The sequence below is a fragment of the Zeus faber genome (genome assembly GCF_960531495.2).
Source record: "Zeus faber genome assembly, chromosome: 22".
NCBI classification, from domain to species: domain Eukaryota; kingdom Metazoa; phylum Chordata; class Actinopteri; order Zeiformes; family Zeidae; genus Zeus; species Zeus faber.
The window spans coordinates 11,525,966-11,537,688 of NC_137209.1; the positions used below are offsets into that span (position 1 = coordinate 11,525,966).

Sequence of the window (11,723 nt, forward strand, 5' to 3'; positions counted from 1 at the left end):
CGCCGGTGGGAAGCTTCTCGAAGGGAAACTGCCAAGATGATGGTGAGTGATGCGGCGCCCATGCTCGCGGGAGCGGAATCCGAATCCATCCTTCCCCGTATCAGACCCTTGGTCCACCCGAGCGCCAGCCTTCGTCACACGCTCGGCGTTGGCGTTCGTTGGCGGCGGTTATTTACCGCGAAGACGTGATTGAACGGGTTTTTATTGTTAGCTGGATGCTAGCTAGCGCTCATACCCCCCGGCGCCAATAGGGCGTACGAAGTGCTGTGTGCGCCACTGTAGCCGACTAGCTTGTTGCTAGTCACCGTTATTTCTTTTTCTAATTACATGTTACAATATCCCGCTTCACTGTCGTTCTCGGTGTGTCCATTTCAATAACGGGAAGTCGGAATGATGTCGACTGTGGTCCTGCTGTAAACGCAAGTCTTCACGGAGGAGTAATGCAAGAACTGGGGACAAAGCAAGTTCCCCGGTTCACCAATGCGATTAAGTTGTAAAGATGATTCTAAATGGCCAATTGAAACGACTTTACCTGACGTGAACTTGTTGACATGCCATGTGAAAATAAACGGGTTTACCAATTGCACCGACGACAGGGGTGTGACACTGGGGACGACAAAAGCATCATGCCAAAAGCTGGGTGTGATCGTACGGGAGGTCGTGTCGCTCAGGGTCCTCTCTCGTACAAGTGGACCAATGAGCAGCTTATTTAGCAACATTAAACGACACTATCAACTGATAATTACCCAAAACCGATTTTTAAGGCTTCACCTCATTAATCTCTGTGGGGAAATGAAGGTGTTAGAGCAGCAAGTCAAGAAAGAAATAAAGGGTGAAATAGATATGACACACATGATCACACCAATCGACCCAAGTTAGCAGGGAGCAGCACTTGTACAGCTGACTATGCTAACTAGTTGGCCCAATGTAGGCAGGCGGCGGTTATGGTATAAGCAGCAGTGTGTGCCGATAATATGCAATGATATATTAGTAGTATGATCTATTAAATCTTCTCTGCAGCCCACACCGGTTATCCTGCTAAAAGAGGGGACGGATACCTCACAAGGCATCCCCCAGCTCATCAGCAACATCAATGCCTGTCAGGTCTGTAAACCACTCCTCACCATGGGGCGGTGCACGTAAAATAACCAAACATCTGCGCTTGGTTATTTTTATTTTTTCCTTTGTCTGAATTGGTTCTGCGCTGTCTTCCAGGTGATCGCAGAGGCTGTTCGGACCACCCTGGGGCCCAGAGGGATGGACAAACTGATGGTGGACAACAGAGGTGAGAAACTGCTGCTGTGTGGCTCCCAGAAATGAGTTTCTCATTGCGCTGGTTGCACATAGACTTGTAGCAACTAGCAACTAGCAACGTACGTGGTTACAAATGCCATTTTAGGTTTTCTGTTTTTTTTTTTTTTTTTTCTTTTCTCCCAGGCCTACCATTAGGCTCCCAGACCCACTGCTATGGGACTTAATTTAGTAAAAACTGGATGTTGAGTACTGTTCTTGTAAATAATATAACCTGCACTTATGTAACGGGGAGACTGCATTTGTCACATTACATTACATTCTATGGACGTGCACCCCTTCCCGATTAAAATTGGCGATTGCTGCCTCTCAGCGATCGGCCATTTACTAGTTAGCACACAGATTTTATATTACCACTAATGGTTGAGATGACACATGGGTACAAGTAATGCATATCTTTGTTGCCTGTGTCGTGTTAATTGTTTGTGTGTGTGTGATGTGTGATGTCTAGGTAAGGCCACCATCTCTAATGACGGAGCGACCATCCTGAAGCTCCTGGATGTTGTTCACCCTGCAGCCAAGACTCTGGTGGACATTGCTCGCTCCCAGGACGCTGAGGTGAGTCGGACCGCTCTGCGCCTCACTCTGACTCATTGGGGGTTTACATTTTATTCAGGAGCCGGCGCTTCGAAATTGAAAAACGTTGAAATTATTTGCCACCAAAAATGTTCCCTTAACCATTCATCTATACCCTACATGACGGAAAGAAAAACAGTCCTTTAAGAAAATACATTTTCCATATCTCCTCGTTCTGTATCATAGACTCTCCTTCCTCACTTGCTTTTCCTTAAATATTTTCTCTGAATCTGTTAAATCTCCAGGTGGGAGACGGCACCACCTCCGTCACTCTCCTGGCTGCAGAGTTTCTGAAGCAGCTGAAACAGTACGTGGAGGAGGGGCTCCACCCTCAGACCATCATCAGAGCGTTCCGCACCGCCACCGGACTGGCTGTCAAGAAGATCAAGGAGATCTCTGTCACCGTGAAGAAGGACGACAAAGAGTGAGTGTGACATTCTTTGGTCTCTGGGACCATGTGTATATATCTGTTGCATGTTTCTACTGAAAACCAAATCGACACGTGTTGATTCAGTCTCTGTAGATGTGTTTCCTGGCTTGGGTTTTGGGAAATATCATTGGCACTGTCGCATTTTCAGGCGGTGTGTTTATTGAAATTGTGTTACATGGACACGCCTTTTTTTTTTTTTTTTAAACCAGTGGCGAGAACCTAGAAACACTCACACACAGTCCTGAAGCCTGACTAAATAGATGGACTCCTGAGACCACACCACTACCAATCCACACTTCCCCTCACGCCTGCTCTTTCTCTTTTTCGTTCCAGAGAGCAGTGGCAACTGTTGGAGAAGTGCGCAAGCACAGCGCTGAACTCCAAGCTGATTGCTGGGCAGAAGGAATTCTTCTCCAAGATGGTGGTGGACGCAGTCATGTCTCTGGACGAGCTGCTGCCCCTCAAGATGATTGGCATAAAGAAGGTCCAGGGAGGAGCTCTGGAGGTCTGTGTATAACTCGGAAGTGGTTGCACTGCTGACTGGATACGAGTTCTATACTGCCAGGCTGCTCTTTGTTCACTATGTGAAGGGCCGACGTTTTTACCTATTTGTCGATTTTCAAAAACAAACAGTCTGCATCCCCCTCTCTCCAGGACTCCCAGCTGGTGGCCGGAGTTGCGTTCAAGAAGACCTTCTCCTACGCCGGCTTTGAGATGCAGCCCAAACGCTACGACAACCCCAAGATCGCTCTGCTAAACATCGAGCTGGAGCTCAAGGCCGAGAAGGACAACGCAGAGGTTCGCGTCAAATCTGTGGAGGTACGCAAACGGCCGACGCAAGGGCGTGCACACACCTTTTTTAACTGGTAATAATTGTGCCAATAGTTTTTACCGGAAACATTTGAAGAGTTCATTTGCAAAAACAACAAACATCTCCACTTTTACAGAATTCCAATAAATCATGTGTTGTTGTTTTTTTGGTGCATTCTAGGTAATATCAAACTGCAGTTGTGTTGTTTTGATTTATTAAAATTAATGCAACAAAATACAGGTAACTTACAAAATTTAAATTTATTAGATTTTTTTTTTCCCCCAAATCTTTAATTTGCTTTTTTGGCTAAAGCAGATCACTTCAGCAGTCATTTTTTGGCCGAAGCAGATAACCGCACATTTTATGTTTCAGAGTTAAAAAAAAAAAAAAAAGGAGCCATATAATGGATAAATGTTTTTTTAAGTGCAAAAATTGCAACAAAAAAAGCCCATTACTGGGCAATGTTAAACATTTATGAGATCATACCTTGTAAAATCTCGACCAGACCACAAAACCCCTGAGCATGAACATGCCAATGTTTTAAGCTGTAGAGCATCATTGAAGACCACAGCTGTCCTTTTTTAAAGAGCTGCCACAATGATTATCAGACAAGCTCATTGCAGAACTCACTCATTGAGCCTAAAGTGTTAAAGTTTTTGTTTATCAATTCTTTGGGAACTGTACTAACCTGGGAAAAACACGCAATATTTTACAGTATTACATTTCCACTGTCACTTATTTTTACTCATTGTTTCACAGTATTCAGTTTAGTTCAGTCCTCCTCCATGTCAACTCAGTATTCTGTCTCACATCAGTATTCAGTGTGACTCAGTTTTTAGTATTTCACGGTATTCAGTGTTTGACAGTTTTGTGTCACAATCAGGTTGTCATTCCTCGTCATTGCTGCTCTCCTCCAAGTCCTGTCTGCTGACACGGTCACTTCCCACACCAGCCAGTGCGTCCTTGTAGAAGTTGCGGACTATTTGACTGACCCCAAGTTTACAGAGCAGTTTCAGGACACCTGCCTTCTTGCCTCCGTTATCCTTGGAACAACAGCTGCTTTGAAGCTGTCCTGTTTCTTCCCACGCTTTAAGACAGAGTGGTAACAAAAGTCACCGCCGTACAGCTGCTTGAAGCCCAATTTGTGAACAGTGTTACAGCTGCTGCAGCTTCAAAGTCATAGCATTGCCAGTGTTTCCTGTACACATGGGTGTTTCCATGTCTGTCCATGATTTCCAGGTACTCAGATGGTAGCGATATTGAGTCCTTGCTGATCTCCTGCTCCAAGCGACCAAAGACATTGTCAGGGGGCAAGAAACTCGCCACAAATTAGAAAGATGTCGTTTATTCTCAAGTCTGTGAATTTCTGCTTCCTCGGGGCAAAAAGCATTAATAATACATTAATGTTCTTGTTTTGCCCATAGCAGAAATCGGAAGCTTTTTCACACATGCACTGCAACCCTGAAATTATCCAGACATTACCAGGAGGAGCTGTATGTGCTCCACCCGGTATTTCCAGTTGGTGTGAACGCGTCTGACACGTACAGTGTGTGCTACACTGGTGAAAGAATAAGTCCGGACACTGTCCTGACCTGATTATCTGGACATTGCCCAGAGTGTGGAAGCAGATTGAGAAGAGCCTCAAAGTGTCTCAGAGTTCATGCCGAACAACAATACCAAAATAATACTGCAAAGCAGAGGATACCATATTGCTGTCTTTCTTGTGGTGATTGTCCAACCATGTAAAAAGGTGAATATTCTCTTTTCTTCTGACCATGGCCACGGTGGCAAACAACACCAAAAACATACTGGTATAGCTGTCTGTAAGATGGATGACTGGCAGCACCAGATGCTGCATTACATCAAATGCAATTAGGAAAGTTTTCTCCACAGTATTTATCAGATCATAGAATGCACGTCCTCTTGGCCTGTGTAATGGGTAAAGGGCCGATTCTCGGTGTTTTTAGTTACCTGTAAGTTCTGTGTTATTCAGCTTCAATCAGAATTTAACACTGGTGCTGCACACATCTTTTGACGATTGTCCAAATGCCAGGCTGGAGTCATACATGAATACGCTGTAATACAAAGCGGCTGCAATCTGCTCATCATTTTGACGGTAGAAGAGTTAATGTTTTTAATGGGGTCTCACACTCAAGTCTTTTGGCTGCCTTTCATTTGAGTTGCGAGCACTGCAGCAGTTTTCAGGCACTGTCCTCCATTCTTCATCCTGTACTTGGCATTGTTGCAGAGGCTGTTCTTTGATGCCTGGGGAAAAACTTCTTTATTAACACAGAGTCCCCAGTGCCCCCTCTTGTAAAGCTCTTGGTTGGAGCAGTGAGCAATTAGTGGTTTGAAGGGAAAATAATTTGCTTTTTTTTTTTTTTTTTTTTTTAATGGATGATTAATTGTTAAAAATTATTTAAAGTTTAAAATCCAAATGTTTTACATGCTTTTTTTCAGATTCTGAAACATGAACATTTGAAATGTTTTACATCAATCAAAAATGTATCTTTGGGTCTATAAACTTCAAACAAAAAAAGCAATTTGGAGGAAAAAGAAAATCCACAGAAACATTGAAAATTGTCAAACGTGAAGGCAAAACTGGAACATAACTATGGTTGTGTGTTCTGAGACTGAAATCCCAAAGCAATGTATAGAAATGAGACATATATTCAATACTTACAAAAAAAATGCTCAAATGACACTTTGCAGACAGGTGTTTTCTCCAGTCTCATTCAGAAGAAGGTACCTGACCGTCAGATCCCTTGTTTTGCTGGATTTCCCACTGTCAGATCCACCTGAAGGAGATACCATCACACTCTTTTGTCAAAATCATTTATCTTTAAAGACAACTGAGCCAAAGTTAGCCAAAATTCCCTTTCAGACGGCACAACTCCGGCTGAACAGTCACAACCGTGTTGGGTCACCTGACCACAATAATGGGCGCTGATTGGCTGAACAAATGTATGGGATTGTTTTCAAGAAGAGCACTGCCGTTTGGCGTTTTCTGCTGTGAAATGTGAACTTGCAATGTCTCGACAACGGACGATAATGGCTTTTGCTACAACATATTTAGGCTCCAGAATGTTCTGTGCGTTAAGAACACAACAGGTCTTTGTTTGTTTTTCTTTTATCGGTTTTTGCAAATGAACTCTTCATTTTTACTCTACAATAGAGAAATTGTCGTCAGGTGACTTTTAAACCAAACGGGCCATCAGTGATATACTTATCCCTTTCCTGCTCACCACTTTTCTGGTCGTTGTGGATCACAGTTGGCGAAAGCCCTAAAATGTACCTGTCCGGCTTCTCCTCCTCCTCCTCCCCTCCAGGACTACCAGGCCATCGTGGACGCAGAGTGGACCATCCTGTACGACAAGCTGGAGAAGATCTACAAGTCTGGGGCCAAAGTGGTTCTGTCCAAGCTGCCCATCGGCGACGTGGCCACACAGTACTTTGCCGACAGAGACCTGTTCTGCGCCGGCAGGGTGCAGGAGGAGGACCTCAAGAGGACCATGATGGTAGGGAGACACACACACAAACACAAAGGTTTTAGTCCAAAATCAACAAGCTTCTGGTTTGGAAATATGCACTTGATTGATCGGTCCTGTTTTAAGTCGAGCCTCCTTTGTGTCATTTGACCTCCAGGCCTGTGGGGGCTCCATCCAGACCTCGGTGGGAGCCATGACGGACGTGGTTCTGGGACACTGCGAGCTGTTTGAGGAGGTGCAGGTGGGAGGAGAGAGGTACGGTGGGGTTCGTCCCTCAACTTGTCTCTACACCAAGAACCGGTGTTGTTGTCGTTCCTGCATTGACTGTCCCTCACCTCCCGTGTCCAGGTACAACTTCTTCAAGGGCTGCCCCAAGGCCAGGACCTGCACCATCATCCTGAGAGGAGGAGCGGAGCAGTTCATGGAGGAGACGGAGCGCTCGCTGCACGACTCCATCATGATCGTCCGCAGGGCCATCAAGGTCGGTTTTCGAACACAAGATATTTGGGAGTGCGATGTGAAAGATTTCCTTTGAAGGCGTTGACCTCTGACCCCACCTCCTCTGCGCTCCGCAGAATGACTCCATCGTGGCAGGCGGAGGTGCCATAGAGATGGAGCTGTCCAAATACCTGAGGGACTACTCCAGGACCATCCCTGGCAAGCAGCAGCTGCTGATTGGGGCGTACGCCAAGGCCCTGGAGATCATCCCCCGGCAGCTGTGTGACAACGCCGGCTTTGACGCGACCAACATCCTCAACAAGCTCCGTGCCAAGCACGCACAGGTGCACTTCCTCACACTGTCCCTTTCGGTTACGGACGAGCGAGACAATAAGTATTTATTTATTAACCGGTTTGTCTCCCTGCAGGGCGGCATGTGGTACGGTGTGGACGTCAACAACGAGGACATCACCGACAACTTTGTGGCGTGCGTGTGGGAGCCCTCCATTGTGCGCATTAACGCGCTGACGGCGGCGTCGGAGGCGGCCTGCCTCATCCTCTCGGTGGACGAGACCATCAAGAACCCCCGCAGCAGCATGGACGGGCCCCCAGGGGGGGGCCGGGGCCGGGGCCGCGGGAGGCCCCACGCCCACTAAGGCCGATGAGGAGGAAGGCCTTGTTGCATGGCACGGCGGAAGTGACCAGCGGGGTCGTGGAGAATTCCCACGCGCGCACACACGAGGGGGACAGGAGACGACTAAACTAGTTTAAAGATGTTTTCTGTCACAAAATGAGTGAAAGATGGTTTGAATGTTTGCGGTCCTGTACTCGGTCCATTTCTGTAGTTCTGTTGCTCATTTGGACATTTCCTCATGTAACGTCTGCTGCAGTAACTCGACTGTATGAAATTCATCCTGTCCCTGTTTCCTTGCAACTGTAGCTTTTTTTTTTTTTTTTTGTTTGTTTGTTTTTTTTTGTCAAGTAATGTCACCTCAATGATGGGAAACTCCTTGATGGTTTTCATGTCAAAACAATAAAAAGCAACTCCTGTCTCCTGAGAAGTGACACCCGGGCCGTCACCCGTGCTCCCCCCACGTTAACGGCTGAGGGAACCCGGAAGACGTTCTCTAACTCGTGGGAAAGCAAAGCACTGAAAGGTTGTTGTGCAGTTCTGAGTTTCTCATCGTTCATGCCGTGTGAAACGTATTTATTAGACCATTCTAATCAATAAATTCACAGCTTAAACGGCGTTGTCTTTTTTTTTTTTGACACTGAACTCAATGAAAACGCATTCTCAGCATATTGTACTTCAAAGAAAAGCTTTTAGTCGACTGAAGGACAGAGAGGAAGGTGGGATTCTTGTTCAGCTCCACTATACGCGCAGGGCTGGGATCATTTGGAAACTATGCAATTAAACTTTTGAATATATTGTTTCAATTGTACTTATGTATCACAGGAAGGGGAGGACAAATGTTTTCACAAACGACCAAGTGGAGGCTGTTCTACGTGATGAAATGAATGCCTTTTAAATAGAACGCCAACCTATTATATGAGCACACAGGCCCCCATAATGATTACTACACCCATGCGCAACATTTAGATCACGTCATTAAGTTTTTAATGAAATCAACAAACAGTGCAGATGCACATGAAAGCAGCACCGGGTCGACTGAAGGCCGGTCGCCCATGGATTTCGTAGTCCAGGATTGGTTGCAATTAACTTTGCCGTCTTTGCCGCTTGGATGCTATCTGTTCCAGGCCGCCCCCCTCCTGGCTCTTAAGTGAAGCACCGAGTCCAGGGGCGGAGAGAGACTCCTCAGAGGAATCGCTGCCTCTTGAGCCATTTCTTTGGTGGCCTTCTGCCAGCGGAGCTCTCCGTGTCCTCCAAGCTTCCACCCGCCCTCCTCCTCTTGAGGGAAACACCGGGACAAAGGGAGGAGGTCCCCCCTCCGTCGAGTTCCACCCCTCCCCGGGCTCCCCGCTCCTCGAGGGGCTGCTCGTGTGGGGAAAGAGCCCACGGCCGCCTCCGGTCCGACCTCCGGTTCACGTCCTGATCCTCTGCTGCGTCGTGCTGTTCGATGATGGGTTGAACTGGTTGTCCTTGGCCCAAACCGAGGTCCTGGTCCTGCACTGGGACGTGCTGGCTGAGGACAGTTTGGACCAGCTGTCCGGGGCCCACACTACAGGCCTGGTCTCGTGCTGGGACACCCTCTTCACCGCAATCCCCCTCATCTCCATCCTCAGAGAGGAGACTCTCGTAGCCGGAGTCATCCTCAGCTTTGTTTTCAAACAGGTTGACGCGCGGACCCGCCTGAGGTGGCCACCAGCCGCAGAACAGGTAGTTCTTAGGTTGGAGATGATCGTCGTCTTCCGTCTCCATTCCCGCAGATCGAACGACGCGTAGCGACGCGTCTTCTCTCGCAGTTGTCGGCAATGTGAGACGCTCCCCCTGGATCAAACCATTCACGTCTGTTATTTTAGAACGTTTGTTTTGGCCGTTGCCAAGCGCGCGCTCCCTTTGTGACGTCATAAAGTCAGTTCTGCTAGTTTGTTGCGCATCATTTCAAATGTAGCTATGAAGCGCATTAGTTCATCATGTTTTACCAGCGTTCACTATTGTGTTGCGATCAAATCCCTCCCTATCGGTATTGTTTGTGTCTTGTCGTATTGCAGAGGTGAACAAAATCAACCCATCAAACACCGTCATTTATAGAACATTGTCATTTATTTTACGGTAATAAATTTCAAGATTAATACCGTGAGATTATTTTGTTAACGTTACGGATGTGTGGTCAAGCATTTATTCCCCAATACATTCATTCAATTGCAATGTGCTGCTTAATTAGAATAAAAAGTACGATCCAAACCCAGATATATAAAGGAGACAGTCACTCTGCATACAATCAGTACATTTACCCTTTATGAGGATACGATACAGCGGGTGTTTGTGGACACTGCAAATACAATTTGACCTTCTCATAAGACACATAGTGTCTAGTGTGTACATTAAGCAAATGATAGCACGGTTCCTTTTTTTTAGTACATAGTATCATCTTCAGCATTAGCTTTATTACCTGGTGGTTCTGTCATCTGGCCACTAGGTGGCACCAAATTAAAATACAATGTAATGCTCATTAAATAGCATCAGGAAAATCACAGCCAGTACTCTTAACTGTTTTATGCTTTAAAATAGTCAGCCGAGCAGAGGAGCCGACTTCACAGAGTATTAGTCTTTGGAGATTTTCCGTTTAGGAGACCCGTGAAAGCAACATTTAAACTGGTGATAGAAACTTTCTTTTGGTAAACTTCTTAAACTGATGATTCCTGAAATTCAACTATCGGGGGAGAGACACTCATCACATGAGTCGGAAAACAAATCGACCTTCCCCCCTTGGCGAGAGTTATTTTTTTTTTTTTATACGTTTTCAAGACCTTCCGGTATTTAAAGCCGTCCACTCCCGTGCATCTCCCTAGTTGGACAGGAAGTCTATGGAGGCCCGCACCGAGAGGTTCGACGTCACGTCCACCGCCGTGACCTTGATCTCCGTGTCTCCGAACTGCATGGTCGCTCTGATCTCCCTCCTGTCGGCTCCGCCCCCTCCGCCCACGGCCGCGCCCCCCGCCGCCCGCTCCGGCAGGCCCAGCGTTATCGTGCCGCACTTCCTGACGCCGGGTTCGGAGATGTACGTGACGTCGTCCGTGGCGCTGCAGTAGATGTTGATGATGATCTTCCGCTGGCCCAGGCGGGCCGGCGTGTAGCTCCGCCGCACCACCTCGCCGAGGGCCACCGACTGGTCGACGGAGACGAAGCGGTCCAGGATGTCGGTGCACCACTCGCGTCCGTCCTTGATGAGCAGCTTGTCGGGCGGGTGGCGGCCCTCCACGAAGCGGTTCAAAACACCCACGCCGTAGGTGAGCGGGCAGCGGCGCACGCGCACCTGGGGGAGGAAAAACGCAAGGGAGTAAAGAGCGGCGCTAGTCGCGGGGAAAAAAAGTCAACCTTCTGGGAAAACGTCCTCACCACCGTGGGGTCCAGTCCGAACAGCACCGCCCCCTTGAGGATGGTCAGACCGACGTCCTGCGGGATGATGATGCGGCACGAGCGCCCCAGCGCATTCTGGACCGCCCTCTGCAGCATGGGCGACTCGGCGAAGCCCCCGACGAGGAAGAGGAAACGCACGCCGCGCACGTCCTGCTTGGCCATCAGCTCCTCTGCGGGAGGACGAGGAACAACGGAGGAGGCATGAGGAAGGCCCTCGCATTGATTTTGCGTGTGTGTGTGTGTGTGTGTGTGTGTGTTTGTGTGTGTGTGTGTCGCGTGCCGTGTCTCACCGATGTGTTTAACGATGTTGGTGATGGTGGGCTGGAAGAGTTCGTTCATGGCTTCCTGGGTTAACCGCAGCATTCCCTGGGATGACCACTTTACAATGTTCATGCTGAGGCGCACACACACACACACACACACAGCCATGAATGAATTCAGAAATCACATAAAAATGATTGCAGTCTCACAGACGGTCTTACGCGCTGTCTCACACACACGCACTCTTAATCTTTTCCAAATGCATGTCCCAAACCCCAACCGCCCCGTACTCCCGCTCATCCATCCCACTGACTTGCTCCTCCTCAGGGCCGTCTCCACGCTCTGGCCCCGCTGCCTCTTGTAGAA

General features: G+C 47.8%; 2 protein-coding genes across 2 annotated transcripts in view; one reads left to right on the plus strand and one right to left on the minus strand.

Annotated features, from left to right (window-relative positions):
• cct7 (chaperonin containing TCP1, subunit 7 (eta)) lies at positions 1 to 8,298 on the plus strand. The gene is made up of 12 exons (XM_080023326.1): positions 1 to 42; positions 1,021 to 1,104; positions 1,216 to 1,285; positions 1,763 to 1,869; positions 2,133 to 2,311; positions 2,651 to 2,822; positions 2,972 to 3,136; positions 6,458 to 6,646; positions 6,774 to 6,871; positions 6,965 to 7,097; positions 7,192 to 7,398; positions 7,483 to 8,298. Exons 1-12 carry the CDS (start codon positions 37 to 39, stop codon positions 7,708 to 7,710), a joined length of 1,638 nt encoding a protein of 545 aa, XP_079879452.1. The 5' UTR covers positions 1 to 36; the 3' UTR covers positions 7,711 to 8,298.
• A 1,459-nt stretch (positions 8,299 to 9,757) lies between these two features.
• Positions 9,758 to 11,723, minus strand: part of hspa12b (heat shock protein 12B) — a 15,804-nt gene continuing 13,838 nt past the window's right edge. Inside the window, exons 11-14 of the mRNA XM_080022823.1 lie at positions 11,671 to 11,723; positions 11,387 to 11,490; positions 11,076 to 11,266; positions 9,758 to 10,992 (exon numbers count right to left, since the gene is read on the minus strand). The exon at positions 11,671 to 11,723 is cut by the window's right edge and continues 206 nt beyond it. Of these exons, the coding sequence (XP_079878949.1) occupies positions 10,525 to 10,992; positions 11,076 to 11,266; positions 11,387 to 11,490; positions 11,671 to 11,723 (816 nt within the window). The 3' untranslated portion in view covers positions 9,758 to 10,524. The remainder of the gene's footprint in view (positions 10,993 to 11,075; positions 11,267 to 11,386; positions 11,491 to 11,670) is intronic.

Bases quoted from the DNA above. Each gene is read 5' to 3' on its own strand.
- cct7 (XM_080023326.1), top strand. The intron at 6,872-6,964 runs GTACGGTGGGGT...TCCCGTGTCCAG, and splicing joins GTGCAGGTGGGAGGAGAGAG to GTACAACTTCTTCAAGGGCT. The intron at 7,399-7,482 runs GTGCACTTCCTC...GTCTCCCTGCAG, and splicing joins TCCGTGCCAAGCACGCACAG to GGCGGCATGTGGTACGGTGT.